This window comes from Sebastes fasciatus, chromosome 3, assembly GCF_043250625.1.
Source record: "Sebastes fasciatus isolate fSebFas1 chromosome 3, fSebFas1.pri, whole genome shotgun sequence".
Lineage (NCBI taxonomy): Eukaryota > Metazoa > Chordata > Actinopteri > Perciformes > Sebastidae > Sebastes > Sebastes fasciatus.
Window position 1 is genome coordinate 32,420,590 of NC_133797.1, and position 25,537 is coordinate 32,446,126.

At 38.6% G+C, this 25,537-nt stretch overlaps 2 protein-coding genes across 2 annotated transcripts; both read left to right on the plus strand.

Moving 5' to 3' along the window:
- Positions 1-6,112: 6,112 nt before the first annotated feature.
- Positions 6,113-14,767, plus strand: ap1m2 (adaptor related protein complex 1 subunit mu 2). The gene is made up of 12 exons (XM_074630357.1): positions 6,113-6,329; positions 8,473-8,629; positions 8,773-8,840; positions 9,004-9,134; positions 9,236-9,383; positions 10,665-10,791; positions 10,910-11,052; positions 12,233-12,304; positions 12,551-12,709; positions 12,932-13,057; positions 13,401-13,476; positions 14,536-14,767. The coding sequence occupies exons 1-12, from the start codon at positions 6,288-6,290 to the stop codon at positions 14,559-14,561; spliced, it is 1,275 nt and encodes a 424-aa protein (XP_074486458.1). The 5' UTR covers positions 6,113-6,287; the 3' UTR covers positions 14,562-14,767.
- A 691-nt stretch (positions 14,768-15,458) lies between these two features.
- On the plus strand, positions 15,459-20,998 carry cdkn2d (cyclin-dependent kinase inhibitor 2D (p19, inhibits CDK4)). The gene is made up of 3 exons (XM_074630358.1): positions 15,459-15,598; positions 18,405-18,565; positions 20,497-20,998. The coding sequence occupies exons 2-3, from the start codon at positions 18,425-18,427 to the stop codon at positions 20,848-20,850; spliced, it is 495 nt and encodes a 164-aa protein (XP_074486459.1). The 5' UTR covers positions 15,459-15,598; positions 18,405-18,424; the 3' UTR covers positions 20,851-20,998.
- The last annotated feature ends 4,539 nt before the right edge of the window (positions 20,999-25,537 follow it).

Sequence of the window (25,537 nt, forward strand, 5' to 3'; positions counted from 1 at the left end):
ATGTCCTTGAAGTCTTTTTATTGTCATGTTGCCTGGAAACGTTGCCATCGCTCTCCTTCAACAACACAATACAAACGCAGAGTGGATGAGTGCTTAAACGTATCGCCATCAGACTCTCTGCCTTTTGTCTGAAGAGCCGATTTGTTATCACATGATGGGGAATTTTGTGTTCTTGTGACTGAGACGATATAATCAAATGAGTTTCATCTCATTTGAATCATCTGCTGGGTTCACCAGTTGGTTTTGTTTAAACAAAGGTATTGAGTTTAGTCACATTCGCAGTGTCTTGGCTTTTAAGGGGAACCACCCAGGTGAATAGGATAAAGAAAGTAACTAATAGATATCACCATTCAATTTTGTATTACAAGTTTTCCGAAATGTAATTGTTAAATATGCAAATGAGGTGTTATCTAATGCTAACTTTTGGTGAATTTAGGATAAATCTACAGACGCAAGTAGACAAAGTAGTAAAATAAAGACCTAATTGTGTATTTTGGATGTTTTCTTTCCACTAGCCTGAAAGAAGACATGTAAGGAAGCAAAATAGCCCTAAATCTCAAATTGATGATGTTTTTGCCTGGGATGTCTCGCCTTAAATCGATTCCAAATGAATGAACTCCCACTCTCCTCCTTTCATCACTCCACACAGAGACAGATATTACAGTGAATTGCAGAAGCAAATGATGAATGTGCACACGTGTAAAGTTTTCTTTTAAGTAAATCATTGGGAAGTAGAATGACTACCGTATTTCTGCAGATTAAAGGGGAAAGATTTTGCTACTACGACATGATTTAGTAGTTTTCATTCTGGTCATGTCATTTTAAATGACTAAAACTGACCTGGCTCTGTTTCTGGAAAAGATGTCATGACCAGTTTCTTTTATATCTCTGTTTTCATAATCCCTGACTCGAATCTCCACCTAGCATTTCATCATGTTTCCCTTTTAGATGAATAAAAATGTAACGCTAATGTAGAATTCAACACAAGTCATGTAAAAAAGAGAGATATACTGTAAGGGCACTGTTTGAATAGTCCGAGATGGCATGACACACCCATAAAAGCACAGACGCAGCAAACATCCTCGCACTAATCTAATAAACTGCCTCCATAATTCATGTTTAGTAATGGTTCCTCTCTCTAGAGTGACAACCACAGTAGTGGGGGTGGTCACTGAGGATGCAGTAGCCGTAGCAACTGGGAAATGATTTATCAACAACATAAAGCCCTCCTAACAGAAAGGGAAGGTAAAACTAGTAAGAAAGAGTCACTACAAAAAGCTGTCGAGTAATAATACTTCAAAAACAGGATATGAATCATGTAAATTGATGCTTGGGTGAGTTCATGCATGCCCCAGAGACTATAGCGAAACAGGATTTTTATGCTAGAGGTCATCGTGTGGCAGATGTTTCACTTCAAGTGACTGATGTTGTCAATTTCACCCAATGGATTTTTTCTTAAAAGCTTTGCTCTGATGACCCAAACTGAATGTAAAGGACTTCAAATAGAGTTCCTTCATAATTCTTTAGCAATACATCTGTAGACTAGAGCAGTGGTTCCCAAACTAGGGGGCGGGACCAGAGTTACAAAATGGGGCGCACGGCAAAGCTAAATATTAATGATGCATGGTTCTTCACTGGCCTCTGGGGGAGGGGAGAGTTGAAAATATTTTTCATCAACAAAAGGGGGGCCCTGCAGAAAAGGTTTGGGAACCACTGGACTATGGAGTGACAGAATAAAAGCATATTTCTTTAAAGTTACGAGCTGGCAGCTGAGATGACTGCAGGGAAAGTGTTGTACAGAAAGAAAGTGCTTTGTTGACAACAAAATAAATATCTTTTAATTAAAATACTCTCAAGATGCACACTTGGTTTTGACTAGCAATATGGCTTAGAGGTATAAAATAATTGACTGAATGACTTTAAAACCTTGAGGGCTGGGTTTGACGTCAGTGTTCAGGGACACGCTGAACTGCCATCAACTCATTTGACTGGGAGGCTGTGGTATGTTGTCTTTCAGGAACTGGGATCCACATTCCAGCGTGAAGGACTCCACACCCAACAGCATCACATCTGATGAAGGCCAAAGGGTGTCCGTAGTTTTGTCCATCCGCTTTACTTTGACTGTGTTTTGACATTTTTGATAAAATGCTCATTTTAACCGTTGATGGGGCTGATTGCATGTTTTGCATCACTACTAGCAGCATCATTGTTGACTGTTTTGCTATTCATAGCCTGAGTATCATTGTGTGCTGCACCCAGTAGGCAGATACACCTGAGGATCGGGTGACAAATGACACCTGTCCCCTGCTATGCTGTCTGTCATCCGTATCATCTCCTCACCTCACTATTTACATATGCTCGCCGTCTTCCTATTGGCCAGCTGGCAGCCAAAGGGTGGAGTTGCATCTCACACCATCGACTCGTAAGCGAAGGGGAGTGTCCTCGGAAATTGACATCGGAAGGTGGAGGAGGAGGAGGGGAGGGAGGAGGCTGATGGAGGATAGATATTCCCCTGTCAGGTTACCAAACAAGGCACCAACCGGCCTGATGATAAGGTAACAACAACAGCCTGTTAGGTTTCTACCTGAGGGATCGAACAAGCTGAACCACAGCACCTCCGGCCGCAGCAGGCGGGAGGATGCAACTGATACTGTATTGCAAAACTGAGGATGATCTACTGTATCAGTGAGACGTGCTGAAAGTCATGAGCAGCTCTGTTGGGAATCCAGTATCAATTTCAAAACTAGCACTGACAGCCGTCATTGAGGAGCGTATCACAGGAAATCTCAATAATATCTCTTTCGCTCGGGGCCACCACGCTGAGCTCAACTGCTCTGACCCTGACAGTATCTTTCCACTTTAAACATGATAGTCCTTACAGTACTCGGGTGACTAACCAGAGGAGGTTACAGAGTTCGTATCTGTCTTTCCCACGACACCACATATGGTGGATCTAAGGTCATCTATGTGTTCAGATGTTTTAAGAAACCCAGTTCACCTCAACTGAATAGAGATTTTGCCCCTCTGAAAGAATATTCCTCTGGGCTTCCATTTTTATTTAATGTAATAATCCTGTTGGAGGGCTGCATGGTGGTGCGGTGGTTAGTACTGCTGCAGGTTCAAATCCGACTTGGGGCCATTCTGTGTGGAGTTTGCATGTTCTCCCCATGTTAGTGTGGGTTTTTCTCCAGGTTCTCCGGCTTCCTTCCACAGTCCAAAGACATGCAGGTTAATTGTTGACTCTAAATTGCCCATAGATGTGAATGTGGGCGTGAATGGTTGTCTGTCTCTATGTGTCAGCCCTGTGATAGTCTGGCAACCTGTCCAGGGTGTACTCCGCCTTCACCCAATGTCAGCTGGGATCGGCTCCAGCCCCCCCGCGACCCTGAATAGGATAAGCGTTTACAGGTAATGGCTGGATGGATGGAATCCTGTTGGAATTACTGTGGATCATCTCCAGATGTTGGCCCTTGGAAATATCACTGCTGTTTAGGGCTACAACTAACAGTTATTTCCATTACTGGTTAATCTGCAGATTATTTTCTTTAAGTATCAATTAATAAGAAAAACTGAAACTTGTCAGTTTTGCTTTAAAAATGATTGAAACAATTAAGCGATTATCAAAAAAAGTTGACAATAATTTTCTGTCAATCAACTTTCATCATTATATCTGCTGCAATACATTTTAACACCGAAACTATATTGATCGCTGGCTAATGCTCATGTCTTGAGCTAACATGACTTTCCTAAGGGAATTGTGTTAAAAAATAATAATGTAGTCATGTGTTTACAGTAAGGTAATAGTAAAGGAAACCTCCCGTTTACAGCGGGTCAAAGTGCAATTCAGTTGGAGCCGCAGCAGTAAAGAAAAGAAAAGTCAAGTTTTTTCGTCTCGGCTGACTTTGAAGTGTTTCCATATGTTTGTGTTGGATCTCAGCCACTATAGGGGGATCCTCTATAATCCAGATCACATGAGCCAGTGAGGGAGAGTTACACATACTACATGAGGGGAATAACGGTGATGTTTACATTAAGGAAAAATGCTCTTCCTGTAGCTTCAGATTGATTTAAAACCCAAATATTTGTAGATAGTCTTCATGGTATTCTTATTATAGCTCATATCCTGTGTGAACACAACATGTTTAAGGTGTGGTTATCGCATTTATAGCTCAGATATGGCCATGTCTCATTAGCTAAACAGAGCACAGATAAGGATGACCAAAATATGGACAAAGGGAGTGGGATATTGGAAAAGACTGATCTCCATCTGTTCCTCAGAGACACACACTGTGTTATTCTTAGTCACTGGTTCCTTCACAAGGATGATAATAAGCAGGAGGGGGAAAATGGACGGAGGCTGGGATCTGGGACATAATATTATAATACCACACAGAGAGGCCCAAAGGCGGGGTGGGGCCGCTGGTAAGACGCGGAGATCTTGTAGAGCAAGGTTTATGGCTTAAGAAATACGCCGAGCAGCATGTGATCAGTAAGTGCTCCTGCAACCCTGAGGTCAGAGGCTGCAGGTCACACACACTCAGATAAAGGTAGAGAAGAAGTGCACCGTTCATCAGTTCGCTATATAAAGAGAAAACACATAATGACCTAAAGAAAAGAGTGAAGCCAATAAAGGACAAGCAATATTATTAAAGAAAAATGCAGAATATGCATGAGAAGAAACAGCAATATTTCCTTTTAGGGAGGATTATTAAAGAGGGGATACGTAAAAATAATATTACTAACTGATTTTGTATTTTTCCGGGTTTTCTTATATCTATTTGGTTCATCTTATTTCACTTTAGACCATGTGGACAAACCAACTAAGGAAGTCTTTAGTGGTGTGACCAGGCGGGATCTGGTAAAACCAGAAGTTCCACTCTTGTGGATTGGCCCTCAGCCCTATGCTGGTGGATGGGTATTTTTGTTGTGTGCTCAGTTAGTGATCTACTATAAATGTCTTTACTTACTATAATTTTAGTTACAGACTGACCCGATACAAATTTGTATTCTAAATTATCTGAAATTTGTACTTTCATGGTGAAAAAGATGTTAGTGCCTGATAAGGTACATTAATAAATGTAGTTTATCAAAATACCCTTTTTTGAGTGTTTTCTGTAAAACTGCAAAAATGTTCCCTTCAGATACTGAGGCAATGATGCCTTATGTCAGGGCCACCACACTATTATTGTGTCTCAAGGGCATTTACAACTCTGACAGATAAGTTTGCTTTATAAGGTTTTTGACAGGGTTCAGAGATGTGCACAATAATTATTATTCCAAGTCTAATTACTTGTTATATATTATTAAAATCATTTCATATCACAAAACTTATATATGTATCTATATATATAGAATATATAGACATGAATATGAACTGTGTGTAGATACAAATTAAATTGCTACACTTTTTGACCATAAAAACACAAGCACAAAACAGGAAAACACAGATCAAACCCTCCACTTCATCACACCCACCAACATACAGTCTACAAAGTATGAACAGGATCATCACATTCAGTGCAACCTGCTACAATAAACTTTATTTATGAGCACAGATCAGAACCAGAACCAGCTTTGTGTTTGATACATTTCTTATGGACAGATGAGAATTTATTTTGAATTTGTATTTTTTGTCTCTATATAGATGTATATCTCTCTACTGTTTATTATATATTTTTTAATTTTTAATTTTATTTTTTTTATTGTACCTCTGACATGAACAGCTTTGAATGTACATATTTTTATTGTACTTATATTTAGTTAATAATAAAAAAAATAAAAAAAGAAGTACTCAGATATTTAACTCGATTAAAAGTAGCAATACCACGGTGTAAGTTTAATCTATTACAAGTAAAAGTTCTGCATTCAACACCAAAATGGATCCAACATTGCAATCTCCATCTGAGTACTTCTTCCACCAGACACATCAACCAACATGAAGGTGATGAAGGTCAGCACACACTTGTTGTCCCTGCTATGATTTGTATGTCTGTGGCGCCCTCTAGCGGATAAACTGAGCAGCACATCCTCCTCCCTCCTCCTCCTCCTCTCCGCTCAGGTGAGCTGGTGAATGTTTTACCTGCATGTCATGACGTCACGACACCTCCAGGAAAGAGAAACGGATCGTCCATGATCACCTCTCAGGCTGATGAGTGACTGGAGTTAAACGTTAGATGGAGATACTGAACTTAAACCAGTGAAGACTCGAGTTGACCTTTAGTTTGGTACTTTAGTATCTAAAGTTTGAGTTGCTCTGCAGAGTCGAAGTGTTGTTGGGGACAAACACGATGTCTGCCTCTGCTATATTTGTGCTGGATCTGAAGGGGAAGGTAAGATTAATGATTGGAGACACTGATAGTTGCATATTTTCAGCGACACAAGTTATAAAAACCCCTCATTTATTATTCCTTCTACTGTTAAACTGACCTTTTCTACTGTTGCTTTAACTGTTAAACATTAATAGCGTCGTTAACAATTAATGAAGAGCACTTGCGACATTCATTATTGGCCTTTTTAACTTCCGGGATTGAGTGGAAATACAGGCTGCAGCTTTGGAAAACTGCAGAGAAAGTGCCCACCTGTATATACCTGTTAGTAGCCTTCAGTCAGGGCATTTTGTGTCACCATCTTTGTGTTGTCACAGTGCTGCAGGAAGGCACAAACACCCTTTGGAAGGAAATGTAACTTGACACACAAGCTAGTGTTACTGAGAAATGGAAGCATGCATGTGGTTTCAGGTGTGTGATAAAAAGGGTGTGTTAATTGTACAACAAACACATGTGGCATTTTGTTTCACTTGACCCAAGCAAGCTGCAATAAGGCTTTATTATAGGGGTGTGAGAAAATATAGAGTATAGTGATATTATGTTTTTGTTTTGTTTTTTTTAAACAGTATTTTTATTGAATTTTACATATAGACATATACATATATACACATACAGACAGACTAACAATATTATTAATTAAATTATACAATGACATGTTTAGTCAGAATTTCAAAGAAAGAGAGACATGACATTTCATGTATTTCACTTATCTAACAAGGAAAACAAATAAAATAAAAGATAAGACAAAATAAATAAATGATATTATGTTTTGTGATACTGTATCGGTTCTCAAAAACACTGTAACGATTTTTAATGAACAGTTTACATGCAAAGATTAGGGTTGCACAATTAATTGAATATTAAAGTGGCAGTAGGCAGTATATTTTTTGGCATCATTGAGCAAAAATTCCATAATAACCTTTCAGCATATTGTAATTCAAGTGTTCTGAGAGAAAACTAGACTACTGCATCTCGTCATGGCTCTGTTTTCAGGCTTTAAAAAGCTCTAGCCCGTGATGGGAGACTTTGACCAATCACAGGTCATTTCATTGAGAGAGAGCGTTCCTATTGGCTGTGCTCCGGCCATGTGACGGAACTTGGCGTTCCTTCACCACATTTCACAATGGCGTCACAAACGTTCTCATTTTACAGCTAAACCGTGCACTACAAGATGATTCTGAAAACATTTGAGGCGAGAAATAGGCATTAACGTAACATAATGTTGGTTCATATTTGATCAGCGCTGCCTAGTTTGGCCGTTTGGTCAGAATTTGCGAGTGATTGAAAGCCGGCTCTCATAGACGGCAGCTGGACAGCGGACCTCAGATCAGCTCTGACTGCTTGTTTTGCTGGTAGCAGCAATGGAGGATACAGAGGCACATGATTTTTTTCAGGTTACCTGTTTCATGTACTACTGTCACGATATAGCGACCGTTTTATAAAAATTACGTTTTTTTAATCCTATTTGCTCCAATCTCGCCTACTTCAGCTTTATAAACGATCACAATTTTAGCATCCAACAATTAAATGAACATGATCGACTGCGATGTTGACGTTTAAAATGCCTGATCCGTTTTGGCTTCACTTTTGGGGAGCTGTCATGCGCATAGACTGTATATATAAGAAGTGGAAGTAGTCACCGTGATGTCACCCAATTGGTTTGTGTACTGCCGTTTTGAAGTTCAACATTTTGGCTTTTGCCATCTTTGTTTTTGGCCGTCGTCATCTTGGCCGTGATAAAGGCAAATGCAGATCCCACTGGTTGCATAAAAAAAAGTAAACTCTTTTAACTCAGATTTTATGCATATGGTTGTGTGTTGTTTTCCTAAAGTTAGACTTTAAAAAATCGCTATATATATATCGCCTTGCTTACCGTATCGTAATATATCGCAATATATTGAATCATAACCTTTGTATCAGGATACGAATCGTAGACTGTTAGCAGAATTTATTGTGACAAAATGTTGATTCAAGATTTACATTATTTCTTGTTATATCTATAGGAAGCTGAGCATTTTTCATGTCGCATTGGCGCACTACAAATGAGTAAAACTTGAAATCTAAAAGCTGTCTTCTTCTCTGTAACTCATAATTAGTTTAACACACAGTTGTCTGATAACCATGTGCCGTTATTCTCTCCGCTCAGGTGCTGATATGTCGGAACTACAAAGGCGATGTGGACATGGCGGAGATCGACCACTTCCTGCCTTTACTCATGCAGAATGAAGAGGAAGGGCTTCTCTGCCCTGTAATGTCACACGGCAGCATCCACTTCATGTGGATCAAACACAGCAACCTGTACCGTATCCTTTTATCCTATTGTAGTAGGATCTACTAGTTATTGAAATGTATAACATCACAGATTGTTGAATTACATACTTAAAATTAAAATGTAGGAAACTGATTTTAACTGTGTAGAGTACTCCTTGACCTGCTCTCTGCACAGTGGTGGCCACGACAAACAAGAACTCCAACGCCTCCCTCGTGTACTCATTTCTATACAAACTAGTCGAGGTGAGTCACACATTCAGTGGTGACTTATAATTTAAATGATTGTGTAAATATTTGTTGTACAGTTTTCAAGGATGAACTTGTATTTGTGTGAAGATGGCAGTCTAAGATAGTGATATTACAAAGTAAAACCACGGATGTATGTGTTTTTATGCGTATTATTCAGGTGTTCACAGAGTACTTCAAAGAGCTGGAGGAGGAGAGCATTCAGGATAATTTTGTGGTTGTCTACGAGCTGCTGGATGAGCTGATGGACTTTGGATTCCCTCAGACTACTGACAGCAAGATCCTACAGGAGTGAGATATTATATATAGTGTATACATATTATGTACATTGATGAAGAGTGTGGCGTCGAATCACAGCATCTCACAGCATCTTACAATCTCATCTCTCGCAGATACATCACTCAGGAAGGTGCCAAGCTCGAGGTGGCAAAGTCCAAAGTGCCGACCACCGTCACCAACGCTGTCTCCTGGAGGTCAGAGGGTATCAAATACAAGAAGAACGAGGTCTTTATCGACGTCATCGAGTCCATCAACGTACTGGTAAGACGGGATGTAGAGCTAATTCTTATTATTTGCACGTACATTTGTCTTATGTGTGTTGCTAGAGATTACTTTTACATAGTTAAAGCTAATTTAGTTATGCCATATAGGCCATGATGGAGCAAGTACTGCATGCATTTTCTGTATATTAGGTATATATTCAAGTGAAGTACTAGGATGCCTTCTTATCACAGTCTATGTTGGGATGTAACGTTTTCTTTAGTCGGTTATTAGGATCATTGTTTTATTGCTTTTGTTACACTTAATCCATTTGCTGCTAACTATCTATAGCAGTGGTGGTAGTGGACGTACTGCAGCAAGGTGATAATAGTTTTGAATTTTCAATTATTTTTTATTTTATTTTAGTTTTGACTTTTCAATTTCATTTTAGTTTAGTTTATTTAAAGGGTGTTTGCTAGTTTTAGTTTGGTTTCAGTTTTTCAGAAAGTTTTTTATATTTAGTACAGTAGTATTTAGCTACATATACATACAAAATACATGGTTGAAGAACTGTGTAGGAATGGCCATAATGTGTAATATTTAATCTTCGCGCTACTTTAGTGTTTGGTGTAAAGCAATTGCGGCATATTGCCATCTCCTGGAAGGACAAGTCCGTTCAATTTCTGTGGTTCAATGTCACAAGAGTTGCATGCTATCTCCTTTTTCGGGCAGTGATGTTTTATAGCTTAAAATAATGAATTGAAATGAATTTTCCTTCTTTTTTATTTTATATTTATTAGTTTTTTAACCTGGCAATATTGTTTCACTTTAGTTTTTCTTAAGGGGTGTAGTCTTTATTTAGTTTCAGTTATCTAAAAATATTTTTCACTGCTTATTTTCATTTTATTTTCAGTTTTAGTTTACTATAATAACCCTGTCCTGCAGTAGCGTTCTCTATGTCACAGTACAAGAAGAATAGGGAGAGGAAGTAGACTCATGCTTACTGTTTAATTTTATTGACTCAATTAGTCGGGAAAAGTAGATTCTGTTTATTTTAGCCCCTGAGACCTCGGCACTGATTGGTAGAGAGAGCACTCGAGGCAAAATACTTTGAGTTTTTGTCTTAAAATGAAAATTTCCACCACTGATTTTTGAAGAGAATGAAGGCATTTTGATGCTGCTGCAGTTTTGATTGATGTATGTGTGCGTGCTGCAAATATGGGAACTGATTTTAATAGTTGTATTTGTATTCAGTGAGATTTATTAATAATAAATCAGATTATTATGATTTTCAATTAATCACTATTCAGATTTATTCACCACACTGTATTATTTGTTCAGGTGAATGCCAACGGCAGTGTGATGAGCAGCGACATCGTAGGCAGCATCAAGCTGAAAACCATGCTCTCTGGGATGCCTGAACTGCGGCTGGGCCTCAATGATCGAGTGCTCTTCGCTCTCACTGGACGTACGTATATACAGCCACGACCACATCCATCTGTTACTCCAGTTATCTAGCTGGATGTCCAGCTCATCTATCTGTTATCTTTAAATGAATGCCACTGATTGTATTGTTTTGTGTTCAGGTGACAAGGGAAAGACGGTGGTGATGGAGGACGTGAAGTTCCACCAGTGTGTCCGTCTCTCGCGCTTTGAGAGCGATCGAACGATCTCCTTCGTTCCTCCAGACGGGGAGTCTGAACTCATGTCCTACCGCATCAATACCCACGTTAGTCCCATTCAGAATCTTGTATTCATACTAAAATGTTTATATTTGTCACTTAAATATGGCATTTGTTACATGCTTTAAACCAAAGTACTGTAAATACTTGTACATTTAGGTCAGAGTACAAAAATTGCTGGTGTTGCTAGTTTGATATTTTACCTTTTCGAAATATAGATAGATAGATAAACATGATTTATTCATTGCACAAATGTATATGTGCACATCTGGGGGTGGAGTATCACATGATGAGTTGAAATCTGTTTTAATGATGATACATTTATTCATCATGTAAATACATATAACTTGTATTGTCAGTGATATAAGTGATTAAGTAAATTGTTGTAGTTGATCCCATTTAAGGGTCAACAACTAAATACCTCTGCATGGGCCCCGGGTCATCCGTACCCTTTGACCCCCCCGACACCAACAATAGACAGCGGGCCTGCTAGTAGTGCAGCTCCAAAAGTTTTATTGAACCATATAGTGTTATGCATGTAAACTCACAAATTAAATTAACATATAGAAAGCACTTTTATGTTGTTCTTAAGGCTGTCAAAGTTAGCGCGATAATAACTTGTTTTAACGCCACTAGTTTCTTTAACACATCAATGCAATGGATCTTTCTGAGATTTTAGCTCAGTTTTAAAGATAGAGTGAAGATATTGGCATCGTATGAAACTAGAAAACCAAAGGAATCCATTGGTGACAACCATGTCATACCACGAGTCTCCCCTTTACAGACGTGCCCAATTCATGATAATCACATGCAGTTTGAGGCAAGCCATAGTCAAGTCAACACACTGACACACTGACAGCTGTTTTTGCCCGTTGAGCTTGAGTTTGTCATGTTATGATTTGAGCATATTTTTTATGGTAAATGCAGTACCTATGAGGGTTTCTGGACAATATTTGTCAATGTTTTGTGTTGCTAATTGATTTCCAATAATAAATATAGGCATAAAATTTGCATAAAGCAGCATATTTGCCAACTCCCATGTTGATAAGAGTATTTAATGCTTGACAAATCTCCCTTTTAAGGTACATTTTGAACAGATAAAAAAATGTGATTAATCATGGACAATCATGATTAATTGCGATTAAATACTTTAATTGATTGACAGCCCTCGTTGTTTTAATTGTAAAATTGTTTGCATGATGAAACCCTATTCTTCATCTCTTACAGGTGAAGCCTCTGATATGGATCGAATCAGTCATAGAGAAATTCTCTCACAGCAGAGTGGAAATCATGGTTAAGGTAATGACCAACTGTATTTTTAACTACTTTGGCAACAAGAGATCACAAGCCTTTTTTATTAATAGTTTGTGTCACTCTAAATGTGTGCTTTAGAAACTGTCAAGAAAACTGTTAAAGCGTGAAAAGCACAAGAATTGGAGCAAAAAATGATTTCTGTTGTGTTTAATATTGGTTCACTCATGCTTCTGTGACCTTTCTATACCACAAACTAGCTTTACAGTAACAGTTGTCTTGTATTTTTTTTAGGCAAAGGGACAATTTAAAAAACAGTCTGTGGCAAATAATGTGGAGGTGAGGGTCCCTGTCCCCAGCGATGCCGACTCGCCCAAGTTCAAAACCAGCACAGGCAATGCCAAATATGTGCCTGAGAAGAACATGGTGGTGTGGACCATCAAGTCTTTCCCTGTAAGAAATTCACAACTCGTGTACCTCATATGCAAATACACTGACTTCAAGTTGTATTACTTTCTTTAATTTATATTGCATTGTAGTCGAAATCAAAGACTGAAACTTGTTTTGTATTTAACTCTCTGTGTCTTTCTGTTTGTCTGTCCATCTTTCTGTATGTCTGTCTAATTTGTCTATGTGCATCCACCCATCCATCCATCCATCCATCCATCCATCCAGGGAGGTAAAGAGTTTCTAATGAGAGCTCATTTTGGTCTGCCGAGTGTGGAGAACGCTGAGCTCGAGGGCAAACCTCCCATCACCGTCAAATTTGAAATCCCATACTTCACAGTCTCAGGAATACAGGTTTGTGTGTGTTTTATGCTTTAATGTCAAACAACCCAAGAAGATAGCCCGCGGTCGTATGAGTCAAGTCCATCTGAGAGCAGAACACATTTATTCTGGATCTGAAGCCTGTCAGGGCACGGTGTATCTTGTTTATATCAACACGGAAGATTATAACACTCTAACCATCACCTGACAGGATCACAGCTTTGCATAGGGCGTCTACAGTTTACAGATAGTCAAGTCAGGTCCTGTAAGAGCTGATATTGTGCGCTCAGACTGGAAAACTAGAATTTTAATTGCAGAGGCACATTAATGTTTTTTGCCTCAACACGTTTGTGTCTCACTCACTCTTTTTCACCAGGTACGATATATGAAGATCATTGAGAAAAGTGGTTACCAGGCTTTACCATGGGTCCGGTACATTACACAGAGTGGAGGTACGTTCAAATTTTTTTCTATTAGCCTTCAATATGACATATAGGGTGACCAGATCCCAACAAACCAAATGTGGGTCAAAGAGTATGTTTGTGTGGGACAATGTGGGACAATGTGGGACAATGTGGGACAATGTGGGACAATGTGGGACACGTTACCCAGGTTGAGAGGTAGTCTACAATTTTCATATATGTCCATCTAACTTAAATAATAAACATTTCTATTCTGCCCCTTATCTTGTAACATCTCTGTGCTTTGCCCGAATGCATCCATTGATCGGCACATCTCTTTTTGACCAGCACGTTTCTTGTGAGACTCACAAGAACTGTGACGCTGTCATGTCATATTCCCCCCGTGTGAAATTGAAAAATATCTGGCAAATTTCACAAAAAACTCTGAGAATCGCCTTCCATCAGCTTATAAGTAAGGGATAATGTACAACAAACCGGTCCGCGTCGGGGTGCAACATTGCCCTGTCGGGGTTTCTTTCACAACAATGACCCGCTAGCTGTGTATTATCCCGCTTATTACACGGCTACTTACTTAAGAAATCAATAATTTGACACAAAAACGGTCTGCCAGAGTCCGACATCAGAACTGCGCCGATAGCAACGGTCTGCTATAAAGAAATAACAAACCGTAGAACGCCGTGATTGACCAATCAGAATAGAGTATTCAACACAGCCGTGTAATAAATACTTATAAGTAGTTTCAGTAGTTTTTGTTGTGGCTGCTCTTCCTTTTCTTTGTGGTAGTTTCCATCATATTCCGCCTGAATCTGCGCAGAGGTCACTCGCAATTTTCTCCGTTGAGCATAGCGTAGCAAAGATGGTGAAATGTTAACCTGCACTTGACCCCACATGTGCGCAGTTTGACAGCAAACACAACGTGACCAACGTGACATGTGCAATAACACGTTGGTCACTTTTGTCTGAGTTGAACACGTGCAATGTAAATCTACTTTACATTGCATGTGTTCAACTCAGACAGAGGAGATGTGGAATGACGAAATTGAATTACATTTAACTTTTCTAATGTCTCCTTATTCTCTTTGTATATAGACTACCAGCTGAGGACCAATGTGTAAGGGATTACTGTATTCCTCACTTCCAGGACGTCTAGAGGAACATCAATACTGATCACTTTAACTGGACTGAAATGTCTTTAAATTTCACCTGCTCTATTTAATGTCAGCAATCTTGTTTTATGAAATATGTGTGTTTAGACTGATTTTTAATGTTTCTATTGTGGGACCACTGCAAATTATTTAATTAAATGATTCCTTTAAAACAAATTGCCATGAGTAACCTTTGTATATGTGTTGTGTTTTCTCTTGAGTTTGCAGCACCACACAAGGGCTGATTTTTATCCCCATACTGTAGTCATGCATTGTGCAATCACAGTCACTAAAATTCAACCTAAAAATTAAAAACTTACACCCGCCTTTTTTTCAACACTCGCCTCTTGGAGAAAATATAACCACAGGTTATAAACAGGAATTATTTTTTTATTTTATATTATTTGTTTTTGCAAATTATTTAATTAAATCATTCCTTTAAAACAATTTGTCATCAGTAACCTTTGTATATTGTTTTCTCTTGAGTTTGCAGCACCATGCAAGGGCTGATTTTTATACCCATACTGTAGTCCTGCATTGTGCAATCACAGTCACTAAAATTCCGCCTAAAAATTAAAAACTTACACCCGCCTTTTTTTCCTACACTCTGCCTCAAGAGAGAAAATACAACCACAGGGTCACAGAAATGTGAATGAACTGCCTTTTGAAGACATCAACGAATTACGAATCGCCCGCTTTCTTCGCTCCGCGTTCTGATTGGTCGGACTCTTGCTGTTACCACAGTGATAGTGTAGTAACCGAGTTCTAACCCCGCCTCTTTTGACCATATATGGAAGAGCGACACCCACTAGGCGCGCTGTGATTGGTCCGTTTGGTTGCTCTCTCCAGTGTTTGTATATTTCCAGCCTGGAGACGCCGCTAGTGGAGTTCTCAGCGCGCAAATGTGTTTTCTAATGTTGATAAACTACTTTATTTAAAAAGTACTGGTCTAAAGAGAAAAAGCGCGACAGGGAAATCATTGTGTGGATCTTAAGGAACCGAAGAAGGTATGTTTTAAAAGCTCTACTAGTTTAAAACTGTCAATTTAGTCTGTATTTTTAGTGTTAGCATGTTAGCTTGGATGCTAACTGTTTGTACTGTTTCTCTCTCTAAAACAACATGCTTCCACAGAGTTTGCTTAAACGAACCATTTGTAAAAGACGACCTGATGTTACATTATTCCTAACACTGTCTGGATAACATGTCTTCAACTGGGAACTGAAGCTAAATGTGAGCTATCTGCTGTAGAAACAGTTAACTAGCTGCTGTAGTAAGGCAAGGCAGCTTTATCTGTATAGCACATTTCAGCAACAGGGCAATTCAAAGTGCTTCACATAAACATTCAAGAACATTGTGCAAAAGAACATAAAGACATAGTTAAAACAGTTATAAAAACATTAAAGATTAGAAAATAAAAAATAAAAGCTAGAATAGAAGCTAAGAATAGAGTATAACACACAAGAGTAAAAGCTCTAGTGCAGTATAAGATCATTATCTGGTTTAATAAAAGGCAGTGCAAACAGGAAAGTTTCAAGCTTTGATTTAAAAGAGTTGGAGTTGATCCAGCAGGTTTCTGGGAGCTTGTTCCAGATATTTGATGCATAAAAACTGAACGCTTCTTCTGCATGTTTCGTTCTGACTCTGGGGACACTAAGCAGACCTGATCCAGATGACCTGAGAGGTCTGGATGGTTCATAACACAGCAGAAGATCAGAAATGTATTTTGGCCCTAAACCATTTAGTGCTTTGTAAACCAGCAGGAGTATTTTGAAATCAATTCTCTTGAGAGACGGAGCCAGTGTAGAGACCTCAGAACTGGACTGATATGATCCACTTTCTTGGTCTTAGTGAGGACTCTGAGAGAGAAAGGGAGGCAGTGTAGAGACCTCAGAACTGGACTGATATGATCCACTTTCTTGGTCTTAGTGAGGACTCTGAGAGAGAAAGGGAGGCAGTGTAGAGACCTCAAAACTGGACTGATATGATCCTCTTTCTTGGTCTTAGTGAGGACTCTGAGAGAGAAAGGGAGGCAGTGTAGAGACCTCAAAACTGGACTGATATGATCCTCTTTCTTGGTCTTAGTGAGGACTCTGAGAGAGAAAGGGAGGCAGTGTAGAGACCTCAGAACTGGACTGATATGATCCACTTTCTTGGTCTTAGTGAGGACTCTGAGAGAGAAAGGGAGGCAGTGTAGAGACCTCAGGACTGGACTGATATGATCCTCTTTCTTGGTCTTAGTGAGGACTCTGAGAGAGAAAGGGAGGCAGTGTAGAGACCTCAGAACTGGACTGATATGATCCACTTTCTTGGTCTTAGTGAGGACTCTGAGAGAGAAAGGGAGGCAGTGTAGAGACCTCAGAACTGGACTGATATGATCCTCTTTCTTGGTCTTAGTGAGGACTCTGAGAGAGAAAGGGAGGCAGTGTAGAGACCTCAGAACTGGACTGATATGATCCTCTTTCTTGGTCTTAGTGAGGACTCTGAGAGACAGGGAGCCAGTGTAGAGACCTCAAAACTGGACTGATATGATCCTCTTTCTTGGTCTTAGTGAGGACTCTAGAAGCAGCAGCTTTCTGAATCAGCTGCAGCTGTCTGATCCATTTTTTAGGAAGACCAGTAAAGACATCATTACAGTAGTCAAGTCGGCTGAAGATAAATGCATGGACTAGTTTTTCCAAATCCTGCTGAGACATCAGTCCTCTAATTCTTATATTATTAGTAACGTTAGCTAGCTGGTTAAGAAGTTGCTTACATTGCAGTTTTCTCCCACAAACCTCCTCCCCCCTCAGCAAGAAAGTAGATCTGTCTTGGACACATGCAACCACTGACTGATACTACACTGCTATTAGCTTGATCATCTTCTTTTGTGTATTTGTGTCATTTGTCTTAATACTACAGTATATGTGGCGTGTAGTATAAAAGAACTGATCACATCACTCCAGTACTTCAGTCCCTACACTGGCTCCCAGTAAGTCACAGAATTGACTTTAAAACACGACTGCTTGTTTACAAATCACTAAAGGGGGTAGGTCCAAATTACCTCTCAGATATGCTTCAGCAGTACACACCTACTAGACCTCTAAGGTCACTGGGGAAAAAATCTATTAGTAGTACCCAAGGTCAGAAGGAAACATGGTGAGGCTGCTTTTAGCTGCTACGCTGCTCAACTGTGGAACAAACTTCCAGATGAGATCAAAGATGCACCAACAGTGGCCACTTTCAAATCTAGACTCAAGACCAAACTGTTCTCTGATGCTTTTTTTAATTGATCAAATGCTGCACTTTACTGCCTTTTGATTGTTTCTATTATGCTTTTAATTTTTTTCTTTTAACTTATACTTTTATTCATTTTTATCTTATGCACTTTGTGCTCTTTTATATGACTTTTATATATGTAAAGCACTTTGAATTGCCTTTGTGTATGAAATGTGCTATATAAATAAACTTGCCTTGCCTTGTAGTCTATGGGAAAACAAATATTGTTTGCTATAGACAATTGTGGTGTCTGTTCATTGTGATTATAAGAATTTACAATATGCCTACTGTCCTCTTTTACTGTCTGGCTATCCTCCAGACTAGGTAATTCATCACTAAGCCCTTGACCCTGCACAAGCATCAAATAAAATATCATTGCTCTCATTGATTGCAGTTCCTAATTACACTTTAAATAAGAAATGGATGTCCTTAGACAAGTCTTAAGAGTCTACTGTGTTGCGTCTTTACTGTCCATCACACTGTTGTTGGCAGCAATGAGGAGCCCTGTGGGTTGAGTTTCGGTGTAACTTGTTGTTGTACATCTCTCCTACTGAACAGGCAGAAAGAGAGAGACTATAATGGTCCTTAGTCAGATGGATGCCGGTAAAGCATTGACGGCGGCTGCAGCCAAAGGGAGTACGAGCGAAGTGCAGAGAATCCTGGAGGAATGCAGAGTGCATCCGGATACTCTCAATGAATTTGGCAGGACTGCGCTACAGGTGAGGACCAAACAACCCCCCAGAAAGGTTGATAAATGTTTCAGATTTTTTCGGAGGTATTAACTGCATATACTGTAGGATTACTTTAATCCCCGGTGGTGCTTCGGTTACATCTCCTTTTCCTCTTGACATACATATGGCTGCCTTGTTTTTCCTCTCAACCAGCGTTATAAATATGTTATAGCACTGTGTATTTAGAATATTTTTTTATATTAGAGTATATATTATAGAAAAGAAAATACTTAATAATAATAAAATAATAATACAAAAGGCAGAAATTTGTCTTTGGTTCCCATGTGCAAAAACTGCTTATAAAAGAGCACATTAGGACAACATATCACATTAAAACATAAAAACACAATACACTAATAGAAGCTATATTAAAACGGAGCCACAGGTATCCAGGACTGAATCTAGGTTGAATAAATAGATATAAAGTGCTGTGTGCTGAGGTAGCAGGCTGGCTTCAGAAAGTGGCTGTCCTTACATATTAAGATATTAAGATTTTTTAATATATGTATTCCTTTGCACAGTAGTACCCTGGAAACTATGGTACACTCCTGCAAAATGTATGTTTTGACTTGCTAGAAATGATTGAAAAATAGTATATGCTCTTAGTTGCCAAGTTATTTAGTGCACGTTAAACTAATGACAGTCTAATACAACAACCTTGTTATAAATTCTACCTTCATGAAGGTTATAATGTTCACTTTTAGTTTATAAACTGTTTAAGAGAGGTGTTGACCTTTTTGTGGTGTTTTTTAGAGGCCGTACTTTGTGGTGCTGTCTAACTATGTTGTTATACTGAGAATGCCTCTTGTCTACTCTATTTATATAAATGAGAGCAGACTAAATAGTAAGCTTAACAATTTTTTTCTCTATCATTTAGTCTGTGGATTTTCTTTTGAAAATTTGGTCTATAAAATGTCAGAAATAGAGAATTTTAATGTAATTTCCCAGACCTCAAGGTGACGTATTCAAATAGTTTGTTTTGTCCAACCAACAGTCTAAAACCCAAAGATATTTAATTAACAATAAAGTGGCAACTGATTGTATTTAAATGACTGTTGCAGTATTTTATATTGAAGAAGATTTATTATATGCACATCACGTAGGTGCGAGGCTATCAGAACAGCGTCAGTAAAGAAAAAGATAACGCTTGCACACTACTCCTTGCCACAGTATTTTTATTGACTACGTTTCGATCCTGCTTGGATCTTCATCAGGTCAAAATGTTTGTATCAAACATGTTATTTTATCTCATATTCATCATCTCATGTATCAGAAAATCCATCACCTACAAAAATATGACATTACATTGAGGTAGAGAAAAAAAAAGAAAAGAAATATTTAATACTTGTACAATAAATTGGGTTTAAAACACCCTTCTAAATAAATTATCTATATCAAATCCTAATATTGAAAAAAGACGCACTTTCCTCTACCTCAATGCAATGTAATATTTTTTAACGTAAGTGATGGATATAAGATGATGAATATGACATAAAATAAGATGTTTAATATTTAAAAGCATATTAGAAGTATAGCTTTTGTATTAATGTTTATATGTACTTTATCAAATTGTGAATTGTTTGTGGATGTTTTTATCACGCTGGTGTTTTGGATGAACTACACCTGCCATCATAGAGCTTGTTTCGAAATGTAGTCAATAAAAATATTGTGGCATGGAGTAGTGTTTTGTATTCTCTTTAACACTTTACACACAGTTACTGTATTTCATTTATTTATTGGATTCTTTGTCAGGTCCCACTTTACTGATTTTCTTGGAAGTGTCTTTCAGGACTAAAGTTGAGCATTTAGTGATCTCTTGGGATTCTCGACATGAAACTGTATTTGAGAGAATCTAGTCACAACGTGCCATTTTAATTCACAGTGCGCTCTCCTCCCTTCTCCTCTGGTATCTCCTACAGGTGATGATGATGGGGAACTCCAAGATCGCCGGTTTGCTGTTGGAAAAAGGAGCAGACCCCAACGTCCAGGACAAACATGGGATAGCGCCCGTCCATGACGCAGCCCGAACAGGATTCCCGGACACTCTGCAGGTTCTGGTGGAGTACGGCGCTTCGGTAAACATCCCGGACCAGAGGGGCGCCCTGCCTATCCACATTGCCATCCGCGAAGGCCACTGGGATGTTGTGGAGTTCTTGGCACCGCGGTCCGACCTGAAGCACGCCAACATCAGCGGTCAGACGGCGATAGACGTGGCCCGAGCTTCAGGTGTGCCTGATATGATTGACTTGCTTTTCGCTCACATTCATAGTTAGTCAGAAGTCTGGGTGCCTGGTGCCTTCTGGATCACCCTAACCTAACTTTGTTTTTGCTTCAAACCTGGTGACTTGAATTCATTGCTGTGTAAAGGATTATTTTGTTTGTTAATAGTAGCTCAGCATTAATATGTGACACAGGACATATCGTCCTGGCAGCTTATTTTCAGTGGATGGGTGGCTATATACAGTAGACACCTCTTTTGCACAGTGCAATTTAGGCACCTTATATATCTGTTTTCCCTATTAATTGGGAGTGCACATTTGTAGATAGTTTCCCCAGTGTTTTGTAATTATTGCATTATTTCCATTGTGAAACAGTTGATACCTTATATGTGTTTTTAAACACTTTTACAAAACTTGACATGGTGCACCCTGATTGCTTTTCATAGTTTTGTTTCTCTTAATTAGATGTACTTAGACTTTGAATTTACTCTTATTTATTGTTGGAATAGGACTGAATATTCCCGTGACTTTGTATATAGCAACATTTATTGTGATTTGTTGAAATGTTATTTATATAAATCATTTTAAAGCAAAAGTGAGATTATTCACTTTACTATTTGAAGAAGAAAACACAAAATAAAGTGTTGAACTTGAAGTCTTGAAGTCATAGTTTTCATTTTAAACCGTGTTTTGATTTAGGTACCATGGAGTTGGCGAGACAATCAGGTAAATTCAAGGCTGATGCTACTATTGAGGGTACTAGGGTCTGTTTTTTTTCTGGGATTTGGGGACTTTAACAATCTGAGTTTACATATGATGTTAAAAAAAAACTTGGAAATTAGACTTTCTGGTTAAAAAAAAAAGTTTTCTTTTCCACATTAATTTTTTTCCTGACAGTGTGGAGAAGGCTTTAAAACAGCATTTAAACCATCATATCGGCCAGTGTTTCCCAACCCCACAAAGGGGTCACAAGGTGATTATAATTAATGAGACCAGAAAGGTGACAAAACAATATTCTGTGACATTAATTCATGTTTTTTTCTTTCTGACTCTTTATTTTGCACTTTTTCTTGTGAAATACTGTAAAGTTTTACCTCCTCTGGCCTATAATAATCATTTAAATGTAAATAATGAAGATGAAACTGCTCACAACTCTTTGACGTGTGCAACAAGGGGCTTCATTTTGAGGGGTCATAAGGCAAAAAAAGGTTGGGAAGCACTGACTGACATTTCTTTTTGTATTTTTAAATCTTTGCAAAGTTTAAAGTTCTATTAAAAGTACTTTTCAGCAATGAGAAATTCTATTGAAGCATAAAATAAAATCCATTTATGATAGTTTGGCCTTTGTTAAACCACATTAACAACATTTCCCTCTACATTCTGAATAATCTGATGTACTTTACCTCAAGAGACACAACAGTGTGCTTTCTGTACTTTAACTACATGCATCCTCAAGTGTTGAGCACTTCTCCAAGGTGACTCATCAAGGACATTTATAATAACGGCACACTGGAATGCACCGCACAATGAAAACCCTCTCAAAGGTCATGCAGATAGCTGGATAGAAACTCAAAATGAATGAGGCCCCTGTTGTGTCGAGGCTCGTAGGTAACGGTGGCACAGTTTGCTGATGTTTGTGGGGGCTGCTGTAGTACAATGGGTATTCTGTTTGCTACCAACTGTCTGCCAACTTCACCAGCCGAGAACGGAGGTACAGTTCAACTACTGTGCTGCTGGACCGCTGCGTGGAGCCTCATGATGTCACAGAGAGACCATGTATGTAACTATGCAACCTAATGCTTCAACTTCAATTTCAGAAGGAAATATTGTACTTTTCACTCCGATACATTTATTTGCCAGCTATAATTCACTGCTAAAGAGTTTACACACAAACTATATAATCAGCCTATAAGATATGATTTGTGGTTAAACATGAAAGTACTACATTAAAGTAAGTTCACATTGGCTCCATTTCAACCAGACACAATTTTGAAATGATACTTCTACATTAATAATAAAAATATTACACTCACAGGACCAATTCTTTTGCCTTATGAGTACTTTGATATGTTAGCTGATAATACTTTTACTCAAGTACAATTTTGATTGCAGGACTTGTAATAGAGTATTGTAAAAGTTTCAAATACTAATACTTTCAAATACTCATATTTTCTGGTGGAATTTCATTTCATTCTCACTGTGCAATATCATTTTCCACTTGTGCAATTTTGTTAATAGTCTGTTTATTGTCAATACTGTATATACTGCTCCTATTTTTATACTTTCTTCTATTTAAATGGTTCATATTTTGTTACACTTTGTTTTACAATTTTTTACTGTGTTAGCTGATGCATCTTGTTTTTTGCACTATCCCCCACTGCGGGACTAATTAAGGAATATCTTATCTTATCTCTTATCTTACTGTTTCCACCACTGCAGTCTGCAGTTCCATGTCATTTTCACCTTTCTGTTTCAGATTTACATAATCCTACACTGCTGGGAGCTGCAGTCCAACCGCAGTATTTGACTTTTCGGGCCATGAACAACTTTACTGGAGCGGCTCGAGGTCGAATGTACTTCAGCAGCAGTAGTTGTTGAGGAGTTATTTACCTTCCCCCACCCATATTCTCCCAGCTAGTCTTCCTTCTTTTGTGCTATCACGCCATCATCTTGTGTAACAAAGACACACAACAGTTGTAAACATGATAGTCTCAGACACACCTCCCTCCAGCCACTAGGTAGAGCTCCCTGACTTCACTGTGCACAAATGTGGGTGTGTTGCTGGATGTGCAAATACTCCCTTTGTAAACACTGTTGTGGTTCTTCTTTTGTTGGGAGGTTGACAGCAACAGTGACGAGTGCAAGCAGCAAGAAGTATGAAGGAGTAGACCGGAAAAACCAGTATCAGCCTACTCCCTCTCTCTCACCCACATACAGATGTGTGGGAATACATGATGACAACAGCAATGAGGGAGAGTGAGGTATGATTATGACAAAGAAATTAACTTGAACACACCCAACTGATTGAGTGCATGTAAGTGATATTTTACACCTCTTTCTTTTTTAATCTTAGACCCCTCTTCCAAACGGATGCCCTTTAACCTCTCTTTTAGAGCTTCTTCAATTAGTTGACCGACAGAAAATTAATTGAACTATTTTGATATTCTATTAATCGTTGAAGTCATTTTTCAAATAAAATGTCCAAAGTTTGTAGCTTTTTCTTGTCCTACATTTTAGTAAAATTATTCTCTTTGCATGTTGGACTATTAGTCGAACAAAACGACATCACCTTGGGCTCTAGGAAATTGTAATGGGCATTGTTTACAATTTTTTTTGTGTTTTCTAGACCGAATGAAGAATATTATCTGGAAATTAATAATGAAAATGATTAATTTGTTGTGTTCCCCACTCTCTTTCTATCATGATAGTAGAAGGAATGGCAAAGTCAAGAGGTAAAGGATAGGTTCATATTTTTCTATATTTTGTCTTAATACAGTACTCACATGCCCGTATGTACAGTGAAAGAGTTAATGGTCTAATACAACTGAACTCCTCGTTTTGTGTAAGAATACACTTTGAAGTTCAGCTGAAGTTAATACGAGGCTTCAACAGTCTAAGTTAGATAAATCAACCAGTCTCTTTAGTCTGAAATGACCTCTTTTTGTTCCCCCTGACTGTTTTTCCTGTCTGAAGCCTCTCTTCACAGCCCAAAGAGACAGAAGGAATAATCACAGTGACCAATAATATATTAAGATACACTTCAAAAATCCTTTAAGCTGCATAGAGTTCTCCTTCACGGGTGTTTAAAATAACAACCATATCAACCAAGATAGTTACTCAGTGGTAAAATGTTATGGTTATGAACTTTGACACAACTTTACTGTCATACTGAAACCTGGTGGTGAAATCACAGTTGCAAAGTCACTGTAAACGGTCGACACTTAAAGCTGCAGTAGGGAGAATTGGAGCAAATATGAATAAAAAAAAGTTATTTTTATAAAACGGTGCATGAGACAGGTAATCTGAAAAAAAACATGTTGCTCTGTGTCCTCCGGTGCTCCTAACGGCATCTGCAAGATTTCACAGACCGGAGGAAAACAACCAATCAGAACTCCGATATAACGGTCAAACTAGGCAGCGCTGATCAAATATGAATCAATATTATGTTACGTTAATGCCTATTTCTCTACTCAAATGTTTTCAGAAACATCTTGTAGTGCACGGTTTAGCTGTAAAATGAGAAAGTTTGTGACCCGGCAACCATGTTGAGATCAGTTGAGGAAATACTAAGCACCGCCCGCCAACCGAAGATCAGCCAATAAGAACGCTCTCTCTCTCTGAAATGACCTGTGATTGGTCAAAGTCTCCCGCCACGGGCTCGATTTTTTAAAGCCTGAAAACAGAGCCATGAGGAGGTGCAGAAGTCTAGTTTTCTCTCAGAACACTTGAATTACAATATGCTGAAAAGTTATTATGCATTTTTTGCCCAATGATGCCAAAAATATTCTGCCTACTGTAGGTTTAAATTCACGCTGCAACTCAGTTCATCAAGCAGCTGGGAATCACAGCCTGCAGGAACAGCATCGTGACATTTTAGACATCAGAAAAGACACACTCGTGGCAGGAAGAAGCTTCCCAACCTGATTTTCCTATTCAAATGTAAATACTGCATCAGTAAAACCAGGCCCGAAGCCACTCCAAGTATCACCTTTCAGACTAAAGTCAGTACACCACCTCTAAC

What these genes read in the sequence shown, in the direction of transcription:
- cdkn2d (XM_074630358.1), top strand. Translation starts at nt 18,425, where the DNA reads ATGGTCCTTAGTCAGATGGATGCCGGTAAAGCATTGACGGCGGCTGCA. An exon ending in TTGGCAGGACTGCGCTACAG is followed by an intron (nt 18,566 to 20,496) that starts GTGAGGACCAAA and finishes TATCTCCTACAG; the next exon opens with GTGATGATGATGGGGAACTC.
- ap1m2 (XM_074630357.1), top strand. Translation starts at nt 6,288, where the DNA reads ATGTCTGCCTCTGCTATATTTGTGCTGGATCTGAAGGGGAAG. An exon ending in CAAACACAGCAACCTGTACC is followed by an intron (nt 8,630 to 8,772) that starts GTATCCTTTTAT and finishes CTCTCTGCACAG; the next exon opens with TGGTGGCCACGACAAACAAG. An exon ending in TTCTATACAAACTAGTCGAG is followed by an intron (nt 8,841 to 9,003) that starts GTGAGTCACACA and finishes CGTATTATTCAG; the next exon opens with GTGTTCACAGAGTACTTCAA.